Source organism: Mus pahari, chromosome 10, assembly GCF_900095145.1.
Source record: "Mus pahari chromosome 10, PAHARI_EIJ_v1.1, whole genome shotgun sequence".
Taxonomy (NCBI): domain Eukaryota; kingdom Metazoa; phylum Chordata; class Mammalia; order Rodentia; family Muridae; genus Mus; species Mus pahari.
This window is the reverse complement of record NC_034599.1, coordinates 98,207,479-98,229,347: the sequence shown is the minus strand read 5'-3', so window position 1 is coordinate 98,229,347 and position 21,869 is coordinate 98,207,479. Positions and strand designations below refer to the sequence as shown.

The window sequence follows — 21,869 nt, the reverse complement described above, 5'->3', positions numbered from 1 at the left end:
GAGAGAGAGAGAGAGAGAGAGAGAGAGAGAGAGAGAGAGAGAGAGAGAGAGAGAATTCCGATTGACCCAATAAGTACTGTCAAGATTCTCTTCTTTCCCACCCTTCCTTCAGCAGGGAGGAGGTGGGCACCCTTCCTTCCCTTACACACTTTCCATTCTTATTCTTGTACAGGAAGGGTTTCTGGGCTATGCTGAGCTGGGGCTATGCTTTGTTGTTCTGAGATGCAGTCTTTCCATGTACCCCAGGCTGGCCTTGGACTCCTGGGGTTGCCTCAATCTTGCTATGCTTCCAGGAGTGAGCCACAGCACCTGAGTCACCATGACTTACTGATATCAGTAAGTCTGTGTTCCACTAGACTGAGTGACATGGGGGAATTCTGCCATGTTAAATCTTTGCTGTCCCACACAAAAAAGTGGTATTTAGGCTGTAGGGCCTCGGCATTTTAATCGAGTTAATGGTGGATTTCAACTCTGGATACCTATCATTACAACAATGACAGCAGCAGCAGCAGCAGCAGCAACAACAACAACAACATCAACCATACAACAACAAATTTCTAGGTGCACAGCAGACAATGAAATCAGCCTATGGGAATGTGGCCCAAGTATCAACATTTTTTGAAACTTCCCAAGTGGTTTTGGCATGCAGACAAGGTAAGAGTCCTGACGGGATAAGGTGGGGTGTAGCAGAGGCTGTATTGAGAAAACCCACATCATCTGCTGACTAACCCAGCACCCTACACATCCAAACTCATGTCAGCTTGAGTTTCAGCTCTAAGTTGTCCCCCAATACAGGACCTAACATACTCCTGCCTTGCTTTCTGGGGTACCAAATGTATTCTGAGGTGGCCACTTCTTCAAACTGGCACTCTGTGTTTGCAAACCAATGCATTTGGTCTCTGTGATTACAGACAGGCTGCCTTCTCCTCTCTCCTTCCCCCTTTCCTTCATGGTATTAGGGACTGAACTCAGGGTCTCATGCACGCCAAGCAAGTACTCTACCACCAAAATAAGTCTAGCTCTGTTTTTATTTTTAGGAAATATGAGGGAGGGTATCACTAAGTTGCCCGGGCTGACTTTGAACTTGTAGTCTTCCTGTCTCACATTCCAAAGTCACAGAGATTGTAAGCCTATGCCAACAGGAACAAACCGGGCTTTTTTTTTTTTTTAAGACTTATTTATTTATTATATGTAAGTACACTATAGCTGTCTTCAGACACTCCAGAAGAGGGCATCAGATCTTGTTATGGATGGTTGTGAGCCACCATGTGGTTGCTGGGATTTGAACTCAGGACCTCTGGAAGAGCAGTCAGTGCTCTTAACCACTGAGCCACCTCTCCAGCACCGGGCTTTTCATTAGAGGACAGTTAAGGTTGTCTGAGACCCATAACCATACTGGCCCCAAGAAAAGTTTGCCATGTTGGTGCTGAGGTATACAAAGAATATGGAAGCCGTGAATGAAAACTCTTGAAAAGAAGCTGTCTCTGTAGGCACTAACTGGCCAGAATTTCAGTACTGTGGAAAGATTAGAAAGCTCAGAACCAGAGGCTAATTGCCATAGCTAAGGCCCTTAGCTTCCATGAGGGCCATTTTTTTTTTTTTTTACCTCCCTCTGAGCTTTAACAAACATTCCGTGGCTAATAGATAAAAACACTCGGAGTCTATTGGTTTGGCCGATCCGCTGGCTTCTACCAACCCCAAAGCTAAGACTGTTACCAGGTAGCACCTTGGGCCTACATAAAAGCCTCATCTTCATCCTATAGCCACCTTGCTGATGTACCCACCAGTGTATTTTAAATTTGTCTTGATTTTTGACTTTCTTTGTTCTGTAAAGCTATAAAACTTCATGAAACTGCTTTCACATTAGAACTGGTCATTTAGGGTAACCTCAAGTTAAGGCCATGGTCCTTCAATGTGGCCCTAAAATAAATAAATAAAGGATCATTCATTCCCTTTAAGATGGGAGCTGAGGTTTTTACTTTGATAGCACTTAGTGGAAACCCGCTGCAGCAGGGAAGTATAACTGTGTGTGTGTGTGTGTGTGTGTGTGTGTGTGTGTGTGTGTGTACGTGAGTGAGTGATGTGTGGGACCTTGTGCTTATATGCATGTATGTTTTTGTTCATGTGTGTTCACATGAGAGGCAGATAGCCTGTAATGCCTTTGCAGCTGGCGAAGTATAGTGTGGGCCAGCAAGACTGGATTTGGGAACCGTTATCTTGTGGTTGGGGGAGCCTCCCTTCAAGGCCATCTGGAGAAGAGCTTTATGTACCCCTCAAGCTGTTCTGTTCAACGGGTCACCTGCTAATGACCCAGAATCCATGAGTATACACGGCAGAGAGACAACCCTTGGCTGCCAGAGGCAGAGAGGAATTGCTAAGGCTCATGGGAACTGTAAACCTCTGTGTGGTTGTGCGAGGGGGATGGTGGCTTCTGTCAGTTTTTATGCAAGTGTTTCTTTTTAAGCACCAACCTCCCTGACTTTGATGCAAGAATAAATTAATTCCAGAACCCCGACTTGAAATTTCTTGACTCTGCCTGTCTCCTGTCTGTCCACCCACACAAAACAGAAGCTGGTGAACCTTGTCAGCTTTCATGGGAGCCGCTGGTCTTTCAAGCTCTCCCGGGGAGTCTCTTAAAAGAGCATGGAGGTTTTTTTTTTTTTCAAAACTCCCTTTCTTCTTTAGAATTTTCCCATTTTACTGTTGAGTTGCCTTTTAAAGCAGAAATAAAAGTGTTGCTCTGTTGGCCTGCCAAAGGTTGATTTTCTTGTTCATCTGGGAATGACGACTTCAGAATTACACTACTAAAATTTTAAAAGGAATAATTTCTGATGACCTCATATAACTCCCAGGGTGACGTAGTAAATATGTCTCAATATGTGTTTTTGAGGGAATACAACATATCTGTCAACTTTTGTCTGGTTTGCATTTGAAAGGGACAAATGCTTCAAGAGACAGCCAATGGTTCTGACTAAGGTGTCTGTATTCTGCATGTGATGCCACCAGGGAATGGACACTCTCTGAAGGGATTAGCCAGTAAATACTTCCTGATAATGGATCCATGGTTCTTATGATATATTCCATATGTATTCAGTTCTTTTATCTATTGATTTAACTTCTATTTTACATGGGGGCCTTACTATGTTGCTTAAGTTGGGCTTGAGCACAGTACATATCACTGCCCTGGGCAAGGTACCTTCAATTATATGCATCTTAAGGTCCAAACATTAGGGATCCTGCAAACGCTTCCCCCATTCAGTCTTATCTCCAAACATGTACACTATATCACACTAGATCATTAACGTGATCAGGCACGAGTAAAGGAAAAGAGAGGATTCCCACGCCCGGGTCTTGAAGAAGTCCCTGACACACTGTAGATGTAATTTATCAAACTCTTTCCTCCCCAGTAAAAACCCCATCTGCTTCAGACCTTACTAGAAATTGTCCCTGAATTAGATCCTGAAGAAGTCAGAGCTGAAACTCATTATTGTCACAGTCAATACCTCAAGGTCAAGTATTCTGAGTGTCACTTTGTATTAGTCAGGGCTCTCTAGAGGAACAGAACTTATATAATGAATATCTATCTATCTATCATCTATCTATCTGTCTGTCTGTCTGTCTGTCTGTCTGTCTGTCTATCTATCTATCTGTCTATCTATCTACCTGTCTATCTATCTATCATCTATCTATCTATCTATCTATCTATCTATCTATCTATCTATCTATCATCTATCTATCTATCTATCTATCTATCTATNTATCTATCTATCTATCTATCTATCTATCTATCTATCATCTATCTATCTATCTATCTATCTATCTATCTATCTATCTATCTATCTATCTATCTATCTGTCTATCTCTATATCTAATTCTCTCTATATAGGGATTTATAAGACTCACTTACAGCCTGCTGTCCAGCTAGCTCAACAATCGCTTCCTGCCAGCACAAGGCCCAAGAATCCACTAGTTGCTTGGTTCTTGAGGCTGAATGACTCAGCTAGTTGTCAGTATTCACTGGAACTCTGAAGAAGTAGGCTCTAATGCCAGTGAAGGAATGGAGTTGCTAGTGAGAGCAAGCAGGCAAAGGGAACAAAGCTTCCTTCTTCTATGTCCTTTATATAGGCTGCCATCCGAAGATGTGGGTCAAAATAAAGGTATATTTTTTTTCTACCTCAAAGGATCCAGATTGAAAGTCAGTATTTCTACTTCAAATGACTTAAATCAAGAAGAAATCCCTCTCATGGGTGTCCTCAGCTGCTTGGGTTTTAGTTGACAACCAAGACTGGCCATCACAGATTTCGATGATTTTAAATGGTTCCTGAAGTATGCTTTAGGTGTGCAGCAAGAGCCTCCGGAGAGTTTTGTGGGTGCTTGCCTACTGCTCACGGATCGCATAGGGTCTGCCCTGCAATCTCTAAGTGTCTCCATGCTACACTAAGGTGTTTTGCTGACCAGATTGAATACAGAGATCTATCTCAGCAGGCAGGAGGGGGACTGGCTGGACCTTTCCTATAACTCATGCTGGAGGTTTCACAAGGCTGTGCCCCTTACTGTGCTATGGCAGAAGCAGGTTTTTGGCGTGGTTGTTGCCAGTGATGAACTCAGGAAGAACAGAAATCGTGATACGTGCTCGTGCTTCTCTACAACCAGAGCACAGAGATGCTTCGATTATCTTCCTGGATTAAAAGGTCAGCTGCTTACATCTCATTACTAGCTAAGCTTGTTTCCCCCATCACACCAGGGAGTCCTCCCAGAGGTCTGCCTTTGTGTTTACATTGGTTCCACATCCAAAAGCCTTAGGCAAACATCTGTGCTCCTTCCCTTTATCCAGTGACACAGGAGTGACAACAAACCCAGCCTACTATAGTTTATGTTGATCACTTCCCTGGGGAAATATTGAGAGGTCAAGCCTACTCCATCTTCGGACTGGCCTCCACCTTAAAAGAAAATGCAATACTGTGGTGGAAAAGGCCAATATTTATCATTGAGAAGAAATAAATGATAGTGATTGAATCTTAAGATCATCTCTGCATACATGTGAGTACACACACACACACACACACACACACACACACACACACTTACTTTCCTGTCCACATTGATGTGCACCTGGGTAGACATATCTGTCTGTTAATGTTACCAGTGGCTACCAAGATCAGTAAAACACAAAAATTTTGTACTCAATATGTAGAACCTGAAAGATTGTGGTTCAAATACCATCTCTGTTTGTGGAGCAGTATACAAATTACTTATATTTCCTATAGTCTTATTCTTTTAAAAATGAAGGCTATAGCCGGACGTGGTGGTGCACGCCTTTAATCCCAGCACTCGGGAGGCAGAGACAGGTGGATTTCTGAGTTCGAGACCAGCCTGGTCTACAAAGTGAGTTCCAGGACAGCCAGAGCTATACAGAGAAACCCTGTCTCAAAAAACAAAAAAAAAAAAAAAAAAAAAAATGAAGGCTATTATATAAGATGCATAAAATACAGAGGATGGATGCAGGCACATCCAATAAAACCGTGCATCTAAAACTCAGATGTGTACACCAGACATTTGAGAATCTCTTCAAGTTGTAAAATCCAATTCAGCAGGACAGGGTGCTGCTGCCTCATGAACAAAAAGGAAAGAACAAGGACAACTTCACTCTAAGTCCACACAATGAAACTTAGATTTGCTATCTATCTACTTCACCAACCTAATCAGAGCAGAACAGAGAGAGAGAGAGAGAGAGAGAGAGAGAGAGAGAGAGAGAGAGAGGAGAGAGAGAAGAGATTTGTTGGCTCACTGGAGCGAGTGCGGCACTTTCTCTGGGAGCAGAGGATGAAATGTTTGGCACAAAGTTTTACCCCATTCTTTCAAGAGTTTCTACAAGAGGAGATGCGCGAACTGACTGTCACTCTTTGGCCATGAGAACTCCCACCAAGGGTCAAGGGCCATGGGAACCCCCACCTCAGAGATAAGACCACAGCTGATGTCTGAAGTCTCTTACCTGTCATAGTCTTGGCAAATCTCTCCCACAGCCACCAAGGCCTTTAGGTACTCATTGGGCTGGTAAGGGTGGATATAGTGCAGGGAACAGCTGTTCCTGGGGTCTCCATTAGAGGCAGTGAAGTCTATAGCTACCTGGAAGATGGAAAGCATAAGAATAAATGCTCTGTTAGGAACCATGACCAACCTGGAGACATGGCCTCAGATAGAGAAAAATAATAATAGTATATGACATAACTGGCTGATAAGAAAGGTAAGAGAAGTTAGTTAGTTCCTTGAAAACCTTGTTATTAATTTGACTGAAGTCAGTTTTGCTGTCTAGAGTAGCCCCTGCTTCTTCCTATCCAAATAGGACTTGAGGTGGCATTTCAGAAAATCCAATCACTATTGATTCATGTCACCAAGCATCAAGGGTAAGGGCAGGCATCTGTCTCCAATGTCACACTCCACTAAGAAAAGGCTCCTGTGCCCCCTGGGCAGAAAAACCCCATCTGTGAAGGAGAAGAACCCTCATGGCCAAATTCTGTGGAGAGAATCCTGACTCCCTGAGAGAGCCGCTGTCTAACTTCTATGCAGTCAGTTGCAGAGAGATGTATTGGGGGTGATTTTAACAAAATGTCTCCCAGGAGCCACACAGTGAAGCATCTTCCCCTTCATGTGAGGGCTCCTGTCTGGAATGCAGAACACACTAGGTGGCCTGTCATTGCAGGTGGGAACGAGAGAAGAGCAGTCTTTGTTTGGCCATCAAATAGTCTTTCTCCTTCAGCTTTCTGAGATTATTCTAACTCCCAACTCATTTTTTTTTTAAAAAAATATATTTTAAGTTATCATAAAGTTGAGTTTCTTTAAGTTTCTTTTCTATATAAACATCATCATATTTTTATCTTAATTATCCTTCTTTGTGGACCCCGCTGGCTGATTTCCATTCTTCCCCAGACAACCCTCTCTGCTTGCTTATCACATTTATTCTACTACCCTCTCTTCCCCCTGTCCTTTAAGACCTCTTCTTCCCATCTTGGTCAATTTTCTAGTTTCATAACACACACACACACACACACACACACACACACACACACACACAATTTTAAATCTTACTTCCATATTAAGAGAAAGCATATTTGTCTCTCTGAATTTGGTTATTTCACTTCATATAATGATTTCCACCTTGTGTCCGGCTAGGGTTATTATTCAACTTTTCATTTTGGCTGAATCAGACTCCACTATGTACCTCACATTTTTATCCACTGATATGTTGGGGACATCTGACTATATTGTCCAGTTATAGTAAATGGTACAATTATAAACACAGGGGCGCGACACCTCTGTGGGATGCTGACTTGGAGTCCTTCAGGTATATTGCCAAGAGTGGTACAGCATGGCTGCATGGTGGTTCTGTTTTCAGTGGTAAGATGAGCCTCCATACTGGTTTCCATAGTGACTATATGAGTCTACATTCCCCACCAAGAGTGAATAAGGGTCCCTCTCTCTGCACACCCTCATCTACATTTGCTACTTGTTTTCTTGACGATGGCCATTCTGACTGGGATGGGATGAAATCTCAGAGCAGTTTAAATCTCCATTTTCTTGATGGCTAAAGATGTTGGATAGCTTTTAAGTATCTAATATTGGCTCCTTGTATTCTTTTATTTTTTCCTGTGTAGCATATGGCATGTGTGTGTGTGTGTGTGTCTGTGTACATACACATGCCCAAGGTCAATGCTGGATACCTTTCTTGATCACTCTGCACCTTATATATTGAGGCACGGTGTCTTTCACTAAACCCAGAGCTTGCTTTTTGATTAGGCTGGCTAGAAAGCTTATTTCAGGGATTCCTTATCTGTGTCCTATGCACTAGAATTGCAGCTAGACCTATTTGGCTTTCACATGGATTTGGGGATCCGAACTCTGGTCCTCATAAGTGTGAAGACCCTTGGAGCTATTTCTCCTGCTCTTGCATTTCTTCTTTTGAGAACTATCAAATCAGACATTAGCCTATTTACCTATTGCATGATATGGTCTTTGACATTTTATTTTTATAGTTCTTTATGTATTCTAGCTATCAATCCCTTCTCTGATCTGTAGTTGGGAGAGACTGTCTTTCCATTCTGTGTTGTCTCTTCCCTCTGGTTATTGTTTGCTCTGCGGTTCAGAAGCCTTTTAATTTCATGTTCCCGGACCTGTCAGTTCTTGAGTTTATTTCCTGTTCCTTTGATCTTTTTCAGCAAGTTTTCTGCTGTGGCTACAACATCTTGAAATCTTTTCTCTGTAGTTTCCTCTAGAAGTTTCAAAGTTTGGGAGTCTCAAATTAAGGTTTTTGACTCATTTGGAATTCATTTTTGTGTAGGGCAAGTAATAAGTCTCATTCATCTCATGTGGAAATCCAGGAAGTGGGATGTGGAAATCCAGGAAGCGGGATGAGGAAATCCAGGAAACGGGAGTGGGTGGGTTGGGGAGTGGGGTGGTGGGAGGGTATAGGGGGCTTTGGGGATAGCATTTGAAATGTAAATGAAGAAAATATCTAATAGAAAATGCCTTAAAATTGTCTCAGACCATTGTCAAGGAGGCCGTTCTCTTTCCAATGGATGTTTGTGCCAGTGTTGTCAAACACTGGTGACTGTAACAGTAGAGGCTTATTTCAGGATCCCCTATTCTCTTCCCTTGGCCTACTTGTTCGTTTTTGTGCCAGCACCACACTGTTGCTGCTGCTTTCCTACGATAGCTCTGTAATGTAATGGGAAGGCAGTGATTGTAGTACTTATGTCTAGCATTGTTCTTTCTGTTAAGGGAATCAGCATTTGGGATGCTTTGTACTTCCTTAGGAACTTTATGTTGGTTTCCTGCTTCTGTGAAGAAAAGGCCACTGATCACCTCATTTCCCAGTGCTCTGTAATAGTGACCACTGATCTCTTGCAGGGTTTCTCTGGAACCACTAATTTTGCAATTGACATGTTCTGGGGCACTGTTACGTAGTCCAAGGTGGCACTGAACTCAGAGATCCACCTGCCTCTGCCTCTGTAGTGCTGTGACTAAAGGCAAGCATCACTACGCCTGTGTTGGCACTGTCAGACATCTGACTCAGCTTCACAGCGATGTTTTTGAAGGGTCCCATGAAGCCAAGGTTACAGGAAAGCTCAAGGCAAACATTGGTTAAGAATGTGGAACCCCCAAAATGCATTGCAGTCTTGGAGAAACAGTCGTGTCTAACTACATTTGGTTCAGAGACACACCATTCTCAGCCATTTTCTCTCAAACAGATAAATTTTAGAGACGATAACACCTGTGGTGGTTTAAAAACACTTTGCCCAGGGAGCAGCACAATTAGGAGGCGTGGCCTTGTTGGAGTAAGTATGTCATTGTGGGTACTGGGAATTGAACCCCTGTCCTGTGGTGCACTTAACCTCCCCAATTAAATGTTGTCCTTTATAAGGGTTGCCTTGGCCATGGAGTCTCTTCACAGCAATGGAAACCCTAACGAAGACCACGCCTTGCATGTACAGTTGGGTTCGGAAGGTAAATCAGAGCTGGGATGGCCAAGTATGACATCACACCTTTCTACCTAGAAGATCACTTTAAAACTGCAGGGAACCCAAAGCTTGGTGGGATGCTATATTGGTGTAAGTTCTGTGCTTGGAAGACTGAGGCAGGACGGTGAGTTCTATAGGCTAGCCCGGGGAATATGGCGAAACCATTTCCCAAGTATCCCTCTGGAAGCTGGAGATGAAATACCCACCTTCAGGAGGTGGCCTTCCACCAGGAGTTCTGTGCTCTTTAAAGTTAGCCATGGTGGGAAGAGGACACAATGAAAGGTTAGATTTATTTTAGAAAGCAACAAGGTTGGGAGGGGGCAGTGAATGATGGGATTAAGTTGAGGAAAAAAAAAAAAAGACTGAAAATGCTTGTCCCTGGAGGTGGCTGCAGACACCTGGATTCCTAAGTGCCAGCAAGCTTGCAGAACCTTTTCTGATGGGAAACCTTTATGAAAACCTTGTCTTTTGGGGGCATGTTCCAGCCTCCTGGGCAGGCAGCAGAGAACAGGCTCCTGGGAAGCAGCTTAGGTTTCCAGGGTATGTGGAATGGCCTAGAAAGCAGGCCAGGCCCTCTCTGGATGATGTCTCTCTGGCGCATCTGGGAGCGAGCTAGTTGTGAAGAACGAAGGTGTCTTTGACACTTTTAGTTTTGACACCACACAATCCTGACTGGCTATCAGGGAGACTCTGTTGGATACAAGCCACTGGAAGCAGAATCTAGGGAGTTGCTGGATCTCTTGTTACCTGGAACTCATATGTATACTGTCACATCCTGAGGCAGTCACACAATTTGGACTTAGGTAATAAGTCTGGTAAGAGGTGTGGACTTTGGGCATTTCTTAAGGGATAACCTAAACTCTTGTTCTCGGTTCCCACAAAATTCTGTGGGGTGGTCATGAAATAAAAAATAAATTCCATTTCCCGGAAACTGCTTAGTGCATTTCCTGGAAGTGGTACAACATTTGCCTCCCTGCCCGTTGCACCCTGGCTATGTGTAGGCGTTCAGGGCACAGAGATCACTCTTCTACCTCACAGTTCATCAGGTGTCTAAAACAGAGATCTAGAAACTTAAGCCAGGAGCTCTAAGGCATGCTAGATGTGCTAGAGTAAGAAAAGATTTCCTGGGAGGATCCTGAATACATAACCCAGATTTTAGATTTGATGGTCAGGGTGAGAGAACCCATATTCAGCTTCATGTTTATAATGCCATATTACTAAACACCATAAAATCAAAGGGAAGTGGAAAATATCACCTTTAATTTTTTACAACAACAAATAGTGAGTAGCCATGCCAAAAAATATTAATAAAAGTTACTGCTCAGGATTCTGTCTCTTAGTAAGTAATTTTATTTTACTTTCTAGTTGTTTTATATATTCCTCCCATCCATTTTGCACTGCCGTAGCAGAGTACTATAGACCGGGTCGATTACAGATAGGAGAGATAGAATTGGCTCACAGTTGTAGAGGCTGGAGTACCCACGCCTGCCTCTGTTGCCCAGAGTGGCTCTGTTTCTCAGACTGGACCACTCACCAAAAGGTAAGCTCACTGCTGGAATCTCTCTAGGAGTATCTCATTGTGGAAGGCAGAAGGGAATGTGTGAGAGACAAGACAGATGTACTCTCTTTTATAATTCATATTATAATTATATTATATTGCAATTCATCAAGAGAGTAAAACTCTCATGACCTATAAACCTCCAGAAAGGTCCTATCTCTCACTTCCCAATTCTGTTGCTTTGGGGATTCAACACATCCTTCATGGGGACACACTCAAACTATAATATATATATATATATATATATATGTATATATATATATATATATATTATCACACATAGAAGCATACTATAGTGAAATCTAGTACATAGTACATAGTTGTACTCACAGAGTCATTCTGGTTTTCTTTACACTCAGTGCTATCATAGACATGGCTCTATGTGATTACCTTGCCATTGAAATTATAATTTAAAATGGCTTTATCATAGTCCATTTAGATGAAGTACTGTAATTTACACAGTTGTTTCACTGTTGGAGATTTAAGCTATAGAAGTTCCTATCTGTGAAAAATCTATGCTACAATTAACATTTCTATGCATCTATAAAAGTCTTAACTTTCAAAGGAAGCCTTTAATTCTTTCACCATCTCCTTTCCAGACATCTTACAGCATCTGTCTCTTCCGCATTGTCTATAATTACATTTTGTCTATGAAGTTCTAGTATGTGGTTTTATTTTTAGATGCAGAGCCATGTGCCAAGCCATGTGCCTCTCTCTGTCATCTGTTTCACCTCTGTTCACCTCCGCTAAGACTGCAACACCACAGTTACCTCCGTTCTTGTGCCTCCAGGATTCTCATGAGGTATATATGGAGCTCACCTGGGCGACGCTCTGAATTTTCTATGGTTATGTGCAAAGTCAAGTACACATTTTCTACCGGGAGAGTCTGAGGGGTGTCTCAGGCTCTCAGATGTCCTGGTGACCAAAAAGAAATAACTGACTAAGGCTCCTTTTAACATCAGGATTGTTGCCTTGGCCTTGTAACTGTCACCTCCTGATCCCTGACTGGCCACCTGGCTGTTTGGGATTCTGGACCTCCTTTGCTGTCTCTTCTCTTGCCCAGGGAGGTCTTATATGACTTCTTATCATTGGGCACCTTGTCTTTCTGTATTCTTTTCTTTCTCCATCTCCTCCAGATCCAGGTACATCCAGTTCCACCTGTTTCTTGGGATCAAGGCTTACCTTTGAAGGTGCCATCCACTGGGATACTCAAACATACTTCCAGCATTCCCCAGAGTGAATCCATCCTTTTGTTTACAGCCTTCTTGACTTGCATTTCTCTGTGAACATCACTGCCAGGCTTTGCCAGACAGGCAGCAGGTCCAAGTCATCCTAGACTCATTTGCTTTCGGAATCTCTCTTTTTGTATCCCAGGCCCAGGCTCACTGCTTTCCCTCCCACACACCCCTTCTCTTGCTGCCACATTAGGTTCCCTTCTTGTCACCGTCCCCTGGGTCTGTTGCAATGGCTCTTATTGTTGCTGTTGGGCCTGTTGCCCCTGCTTTCACCTCATGCTTCAGCTCTCCACACTCCTTCACTGCTATCACTTGCTTGATAAATAGTGCTTGATGAACACCTCTGGATTTCCTCCTCTAAAGCACATGCCTAGTGCTTCCTGTCCTGTTCTTGGTCCATTTGAACATTCTGCTATGTACAACATTCTCTCAACACTCAAGTCATCTCAATCTCTGACCCAAAGATACCTCTCAACACACCCCTAAACACACCTGCTATTCTTATTGACACAAGTAAGCATCCAGCATTTATCATTTGAATTTATGTACATAAATACATAGTCCATGGGGATATTCTGCAAACCAAATTCCTAGAACGTTGTCAATCCATCTAAAAATCCACCCGAACTGTTTTTCTTAGACAGTGTGGGGTTAAATAAAAGTATTACAAGCAGTCTGGTGTTGGGAGCCATTTCCCCAGCTTTAACCCTCTTATTTTGAATCAAAATCCCCATGGAAGACACAAAGGCTTCTCTCTATTCCTGAAGACCACGTGAGATACTCAGAGTCTCTCTAGGAGAGACTCAGAAGAGGTAACTGTGGAGAGTTTAATAAAGGGACAGACCACGCATGTTTAGAAAGTATTATATGAAATCAATCACAGAGGGTAGAACAAACTGTTTCTAGAACTCAGAAAGAAGAATATATGAAGGATAGGGCAGGTGGTAAGAACAGGGACCATCTCTGGAGCAACAAGGTCTCTATGGTTCAGACCTAGAAAGCAGAAATCTAGAACACGTCTTTTGCATTGGGTTTCCTGTTTGCTCTCTGATTGATTCCCATCAGTGGACACATCCAAGCAACAGCTCAAAGTAGGAGGACCTGTCGAGTGCAGGTGCTTGGGGCCCAGGCAGGGGTGGGAAAGGAAGAGTAGGTCTGTGGGATGAGGTGGAGAACATCTAGAACTTGGAGTCACTTGAATATCACTCTTTAGGACCCAAGTTTCCTGTGCCTAATGGTGCCTGTCTTGCTCAACAGCCATGCACAGTTTCGTGAACCAGTGAGAGTCTTGGCCTCTGGGTGCTGCACAGGTTTTATGACTTTCCTCTTCCTTCTCTCTTCCCTGCCATCTCCATGTCAGGGAGGCCCCTCCCCCCACGACTCCACTTTCTGCCACTCATTTCCATGCTGCAATAAAGTTACTGGGTGGTACATAAGCACTAGTAGGCAGAATTAAACCACACACTATTTTTAATTAACTGTACTACGGCTTAAAATTTGCATAACATTGTACTATTTAAGCAGCAAGAACTTCGTAATGAGAAAGCTGACTTCATTTTGGAAGCAAATGCCATTGGCATGAGTGACTGGTGCATTTTCTTGGACAGAGCATCCAGCACTTTTATTAACCTTTGAGTATCTAACCTGGGATCTTTAGGAGAAAGGGCCTTGTGATAGAACCCTCAATAGCCCCGCCCCTTCTCAGCATTATTTTCCACTCTCCTTCTCATTTGTTGCTCCTGACTACAATCCTCACTCGTGTCCCCCACACGTCTACTATCAGTTGGCACTGGAGGAGATGACAGTGGGGGATGAGCATGGAGAGAGCAAGGACTTGGGGTGCTGCTGGTGGCAAATTTTGAGGTAGCCTCTACTCAGTTGGGGAGGGTTAATAAGAAGAGAAAATTGAGGAAAACAGAGCAGGAAAAGCAACCTTTCAAAGCCAAGCAGCTACAGGACTATTCAAGAGTGTATACCCTGTGAGCCAACTGGTGGAAAATCACACATCCTGAAGAACTGGGTAGCACAAATTGGCTTTTATGGGGAATTTCAGGGGGAGACTCAAAGATGAATGGGAAGAGAAATGGGTTGAATCTTGGAGGAACTTAGGAAGAAGGGTAAATATAATCAAAACACATTGTATGAAATTCTCAATGAAGTAACAGTCAGTCAGGATGTGGTCTGGGAATGCTGTGGGGGTGGCTGATGCTCTCCAGCACAGCCCCAAGGTTGAAGCAAGCCTGCGAAGGTTGAATAAGGAGTTGTTCAAGAGCCTGGGATCTATGGAATCCAAAACAAACGGAAATCAATAGAGCTTTCCCTTGAAAAACCTATAAATAGCTTCTTGACATCACTCCTTTGCCTATTATCTTGGGAAACTATTTCAGTAGCTCTCCCTGGAAAACTTCTTGCTTTGCTACTGCCCTGCAGGTATATCTGGATCAGCAATAAGTGTGCTACACAGGTAGCGTTGGAGAGTTGTGTCCACAGGACTTGTTCTGGTTGTGTTCTTTATGTACCAGTGTGTGTGTAGGAGGGCAGGTGGCTCCATCACTGTAGAATCTTAGACTTTAAGGAAGTGATGAGCTCCTGTAAGTATTTAAAAGTAAGTGAGCAATGCTGAGTTTAGACAGAGCATAGGTTGGCTTTTCTTTACATTAGAACAAGTTATCCTAGTATTCTATCCATTTGAGGAGACATCATGACCACAGCAACTCCTATAAAGGAAAACATTTAGTTGGGGCTGGCTTACAGTTCAGAAAATTAGACCAGTAGTATCATGGTGGGAAGTGCGACAGCATGTAGGAGACATGGTGTTGGAAAGGAGCCAAGACCTCTACATCTGGATCAGCAGACATAAGGAAGAGAGAGTGACTCTTGGCCTGGCTTGAACTTCTGAAACCTCAAAGCCCATCCCCAGTGACACACTTCTACCAACAAGTCACACATACTCAAACCAGGACTCATGTCCTAATCTTTTCTAATACTGCCACTTCTTATGAGACCATGGGGGCCGTTTTCATTCAAATCACTACACAAGTCTTTTGCTAACGAGACACTGGACCATGAAATGTCCATTTATCTCGATTCCCCCTTCTAGTTCTGAGACCAGCATCATTCCTGGTTCTGGGAACACATGGATTTTGTCAATCGTGTTGGACTCAAACATATACAAAACCTAAACTCATTTTCCATGCTTTTCTCACATGGATGATTTGGTAGAGGGAACTAAAGAGAGCTGAGCTTCACAAGTCCAGCTCTGTAAGATCAGAGGCAAGCACTGTACACATTCCACCCCTTCTGTATTATAATCCATACTTCTTTCCTGTGTTTTCAGCACACCTACATTTTGTTATATGGGTATGTTCTTTCTGAAAGTTAAATCTGCCTACATCTCAGAACATTTTGAATGTTGACTGAGTGAACACAAGTTACCCCACAGTGGATAGACACACGAACACACACACACACACACACACACACACACACACACACACACACATTCTCATTGCTTGAGAAAGCATTTGGCTAGCATTCCCTTGGTACTGATCACTGGGTACTGATGACATGGATGCCTGGGTTCTGGTTATATAAGCACAACTAAGGCATCTGAGTTCAGTGGAATAGAGCAGTGTGGCTCACTTCCTTTTCATCCTTCTTGCCCAGCCATGGTGTCTGGAAATCTATAGCCTGCCTTGCACCTCATGTTACATGTAGGTACGTAAAAAAGGGAAAAATCCTAGGAGGGATTTCTAAACCCTCCGAGGCTGAGGAGCAAGGATCATTCTCATCAGAAGGAGATGGAATATGGACTCATTTAAGAAACAGGGACTGTACTGGATAGCTTTGTGTCAACTTGACACAGCTGGAGTTATCACAGAGAAAGGAGCTTTAGTTGGGGAAAGACCTCCATGAGATCCAGCTGTAAGGCATTTTCTCAATTAGTGATCAAGTGGGGAGGGCCCCTTGTGGGTGGTGCCATCTCTGGGCTGGTAATCTTGAGTTCTATAAGAGAGTGGACTGAGCAAGCCAGTGAAAGCAAGCCAGTAAAGAACATCCCTCCATGGCCTCTGCATCAGCTCCTGCTTCCTGACCTGCTTGAGTTCCAGTCTTCAATCCTTTGGTGATCAACAGCAGTATGGAAATGTAAGCAGAATAAACCCTTTCCTCCCCAACTTGCTTCTTGGTCATGATGTTTGTGCAGGAATAGAAACCCTGACTAAGACAGGGACCCACACAATAATTTAGCAATAGTACTTAAAAGCTCAAGATTTTTAAGATCTTTTGTATCTGCATGTTCACAAACCCAATACCATCCCCACCCCTCATTCCCCAAAAAAGGATAAACACAAAAGCAGCTTACTGTAAACTGGATTTGACAGCCGCCCATGATGTAGTCCAAGAAGGAATGCATCTTGTGGATCTGCATGAAAGAGGGCCTGAATTACTAACAGTATGCTCTGCTTTCCCTACAGATTGAAGGCCTGCGCATCAGCAATAGGCTGGTAAGCCAAGACAAAGGGTAGAAAGAGATCTGTGGTAAGTCTTCAACGTCAATACAGATGGGCCCAAGACATCTGCAGATTCTCACCCCTTGCTCCACTTTATTTGAGTCTATGTATTGGTTTAATTGACATCATATGCCCTTGGGAGAAGACCCAAAACTTATTTTCAGGAGTCATTGCTACTTTAGAATAAGAGATATCTCATACTTAGTCACTTCTCCCACACCACTTGAGCATCTTCCTTTAGAGCTGCCATGTGCACAGAAGAGCCTGAGCTGTGACCTGCACTTTCCTGTCCTTCAGGGCAAGAATGTCCCTGGGAAAGGGAAGGTGCCATTGGGCTGTCACAGCTTTTAGGCCACTCATGATTATATTTGATTTCCCCTGTCCAGCACTATATTGATTTTTGTGAATTTTCTTTCCTTCAAGAAGGTCACTCCCTTGTGGAAACATTTCCCCTTTGATCACATGACTTGAACGCCTCCCACAAGGCAAGTCTAGCATTATATACTCCTGGCAGAGAGGGGATTACACCTACCTTGCACTGATTCAGAATCACCATGCCTGAGTTCTTGTAATTTTTCTTCTTGGCCTTGTACTTGGGGTTGATGCATTCCCATTGTACCTACACCAAAAGGGTCAAACATGAGCATCTTCAAAAGGAGGTCAAGTGATCAAATGAGGCCAAGCTCCTACATGCTTTTGGGGACACACAGATGGATCTGGATGGCTGGAAAATGGTATTTAGGTGGTACCTTTGGCATCCATGAAAATGGCAAGGGGAAGTGATTGACAGAGACGATGGACTTCATTTCCCAGCTTTGTGTCCTTTGATGGACTGCTAGACTCCTCTATGCCTTGGATTTCTCCTCTCTAAAGCTGACTTTATGGTTCCTCAGTTCTCAGCCCTTCCCTTGGCACTCATTCCAGAGGATACTCCTTGAAGGACAGGATAAAAGCCTTGGGAGACACTGAGAACTGATGGATTAACTGGTAGCTAGCTAAAACAGTTTTCATCTCTTCCAGACTACAGACAATTTTATGAGCCAGAAGCAACTGTGAGTCAAACCCAACAGTCACTGGACGTTTCTATTACTGATCCTGAAGGAACTGGAACCTTAGGCTTCAACTCAGGAGACCTAAGTTTATTCCTGACATTCAAAAATGCCCGAAGAAGCAGCTTTGGAGGTAGATGTGAGCAGGATAAACTGACACAATGGCCTCCAGTGACCTCAGTGCCCATGTATTAGTCATGTGACTTGTTTTGGCCAATAGGTCATTAAACATGTGGTGAGAACAGAAGCTGGAAAAACCAGTGTTCTGAAGATGCCTTTTCTTGCTTGTAAGTTTTATTTTACCACCTTGTAAAAAAAAATTATATATCAGAGGATAAAACCACCACCATTACCACCACCACTACCATCCCCATTACCACCACCTCCACCACCATTACCATCATCATCACCAACAAAATATGCACACAGAGATGCACTAGCCATCTCTGCTGCTTAGGCACAAAAGTGTGAGAGCTCCACAGCTCCATAATAGGCAGAGAGGAGCTATCCTGGGTGAAATTGCCAACCAAGAAAATGTCAAATAATGATGACTGTTTGGGGGCAGGAAGTTAGTGGGCAACTCATTATACAGCAACAGATCACAGTAGTGTCTCACAGAGTCCATCAGTGACTCTGAAGCACTTCCCTGGTCACTCTAAACCTCACACACGAGGACCACTCCAGATCCAGGTCTTCCAACTACAACGATTCCTTCCAGGAGGTTCTTGGAGAGGGCCTTCCTATTTGGTATTATAAAAATTTCCACTGATCAATCGCAAACTAAAGCTGCTTGTGGGGGTGGTCAAGAATTAATGATTAGTTAAATCACCACCTTCTGTCAGCATCATGACCCAGGCAGGGAAAGGGAAATTGAAGGATGGGTCTCCTATTTTCCCCTCTGATATAGGTATACTAGAGTCCTCAGGCTCAAGGTTCCTATCCTCTCACCTGTCAGATTGACCTGCCTTTTCCTCTTCTCTCTTTAAGTGATATTTACACAGTGGCCAAAACATTCTCTGAATATACATGTGTACATATATTAGATAGCTGCATAAGGCTATCGAGCACTTGGAATGTGGCTGATTTTACTTACAGATGGATTTAATTGTGTACCTAATTTTAATTAATCAAAATATAGTCGCATGTGGCTGGTGGCCACCATATTATTGGAGAGCACCGTTTAATTATGTTCTTACAACATTTGGAGGACTGTATTAGAGTCAGTTCTTCCTGGTCTATGCTCTGTCTTTGATTGCTCCCCATGCAAGGTCACTTCACACTGTCTGCACCCAATATACTGGTCCCTTTCCAAGTACTCCAGCACACCAGCTCATTCCTGCATCAGTACCTAAGAAATGTTCTCTCTGCCTGAAATGTTTTTCCCTTACTCACTGCCAGACTTGCCTTCTCTCATCCTTAAAGGGTCTGAAGTTAAATGTGACCTTTTCAGCTAATAACTTGTAATCTACTCCCTAATTGGATGGTTTCTATCCTACACTTGAGAAACTTACATTTATTTATCTGAGCACATATGTGTGCATGTGTGCATATGTGCATAAGTGCATGCATTTGTGAGTGCAGGTGTGTGTGTGTGTATGCATGTGTGTGTGTGCATGTGTACACATGTGTATGTGTATGTACACATGTAAATGATCCATGTATAAAAGGACTACTTACAGGAGTTATTTTTCTCCTTCTACTTTTTTGGATCTCAGGGATCAAACTCAGGCCACCAGGCTTGGCAGCAAGTACCTTAATCAGAGGCATCATCTTTGCAGTCCTATCTTTCTTTGTTAAAAAACATTTGTCCCAAGTTGTAATTGCCTCTTAATTTTTGTTTACTTCGTTCATGTTTAGATCTTATTTTGACTCCCATCAGTCTGTTAGCTTTAGGAGAACAGAGACAATGTTGGCAGGATTGGTCATTGTGGATCTAGAGCCAAGCACACTGGATGCTGTAAAAATCACTGAAGAAGAGAATTGTTCCCACCAAAGAAATGTGCCAGCACAGGGGCTCGATGTGGAACTAAATTTTACTAGCATCTCACAGATACAAAAAGTACAGTGGTCTGCACTTCATGGCCTCAATGGGAATTACAGATTTATCTTTGTTTATCTGGAAGCATCTAGCCACGGTGGTCTTCAACTATGATATATGTTATAATCTTACTTTTAATGGCATTGTGGGAACCCAAAGATGCAATGTTTCCAATATTTATTGATTTGGCTATTTCTGTTTATAGAGGAGGGCAAGATACAACTTTATGAGACACTTTACAACTGCAGAGGGTGGTATTGGTAAGCTGGCATTGACTTATTAGCTCGATAGGGCTTGGTTCTGTACATTTAATGGAGCAGCAGTTTCTCTAGCTGTGTTCCTTATTATCCAAGGAATGATGGCTTATAATTTAGAGTTGACTTTAATTGTGGCCCTTGGGAAAGTAATGCCCACGATTGCATAGGTAAAGGAAATTAGACCTGCACTCATTGGACCACTCTGGTTTCCTCCAGGGAACTGCTATTTAAGGGTTACAGAATGGCTTTGGGTTGGGAAGGTTCTAGAATCAATTCCCACCATCCTCCCTTTTCATCGGACTCATTCATATATGGAAAATTTGCTGTTAGCATTTCCACTTTTAGCTAAAGGTGAATCCTAGACAATGTCTGGGGCAACACCACCTACCTGTTTCCCTTCCATAGCTCCTCTCATCTCCTTGAAGGTAGAGGTGAACTCTCCAATGAAGTCATGCTTGCCATTGGAGTCCCAGTCCCACACTATGCACTGCAAAACAAAACGATGATTGTTTCCCCCAAGGCTCTTATCCCAACAGCTTCCAGCAATGAGGACTTAATGAAGAAAAGCGTGTGATAGCTGCTTGGTCTGGAACAAAAGCTTGATGTGATGATGTAATATCCCTCTGGTATCCAGAGCTTTTTCCTTGGCTATGTTGGCCACAACGTCTAGACAGCCCTGTGACACATCAGTCACTGTGACAACTTATCCATGCTCTCAGAAGAAACCAGTAAGTCCCAGAGGAGAAAGGGATGGCTCTCTGGAAGGAGCACCTAGTGAATGACAGCCTGAATCATGAAGGTAGCTGTCCTGCTGAGATTCAAATGCCTTTTCTCCCCAGTTCTGATAAAAAAAACAAAAACAAAAACCCACAGACAGTTATCCGGTTTATAGCTAGACGGTGTCTGAGTTCAAGAATTTGTAGTTTCCAAAACAGTAGCCTGTTAGTGATTTTGATTGAGTGATATTAGTCTTATTTTTTCTATTTTCTTGATGATAAAAGTACAATGCCAACAAAACCAAATGAAATGGTTAAAAAGTGAAAGCTTTCATGGTACACTCAGGAGAGATGAATGGATGATGGTGAACAATATTCTACATCCATCACTCAGCTGTGGCTGTCTTTGTCTAACCAGAGAGATTCATCTACTGCTGTTAAGGTGAGATTCTGGGTGTCCTGGCAACAATTCCTACAGTGACTAGATTAAAGCAGTAACAAGGCCTCTGGTTGGGTCCATAACTAGGTAAAGAGGAAGGTTCTGATTTATCTTTTCCTAGAGTGAATGTTATTCTATGGTCACGTTTACATTTTAAGCCAAGGGAGCACCACACGAGGTCAAGAGAAAGACTTTTACTTGGAGGTACCTTCTAGAAAAGCAGTGTCCTAAGGTGTCTCTGTCTTCCCTCAGGCTTCAGATTTCTACTGTCCGGTCTGTCCAAGAAGCTCAATGCAGACCTGTTCCTGGATCAGGTGGGGATCCTTACACATGTACAAAGAAATGTGTCCCACCCCCGGATATATCCTTACTCATTTAATTTTTGTCACAATAAATTGCACCCACATCCACGTAGATACTACAAATTGGAAATGGGCACCATTCGAAATATTTGTCCCTAACACCACAAACCACACACCACTCATGGGTCATCTCTCAACTTCATCCCTTCCCTCCCCTCCTCCCCTCCCCTCCCCTCCCCTCCCCTCCCC

The 21,869-nt window shown here is 43.1% G+C and overlaps 1 protein-coding gene across 1 annotated transcript in view; it reads right to left on the bottom strand.

The window, feature by feature from the left end:
- The window catches only part of Cpne4 (copine 4), a 458,320-nt gene that overhangs the window by 19,684 nt on the left and 416,767 nt on the right, over window positions 1–21,869 (bottom strand). The window contains exons 8-11 of the mRNA XM_021206230.2: window positions 20,552–20,650; window positions 17,352–17,438; window positions 16,672–16,731; window positions 5,993–6,126 (exon numbers count right to left, since the gene is read on the bottom strand). Coding sequence (XP_021061889.1) covers window positions 5,993–6,126; window positions 16,672–16,731; window positions 17,352–17,438; window positions 20,552–20,650 — 380 coding nt within the window. The remainder of the gene's footprint in view (window positions 1–5,992; window positions 6,127–16,671; window positions 16,732–17,351; window positions 17,439–20,551; window positions 20,651–21,869) is intronic.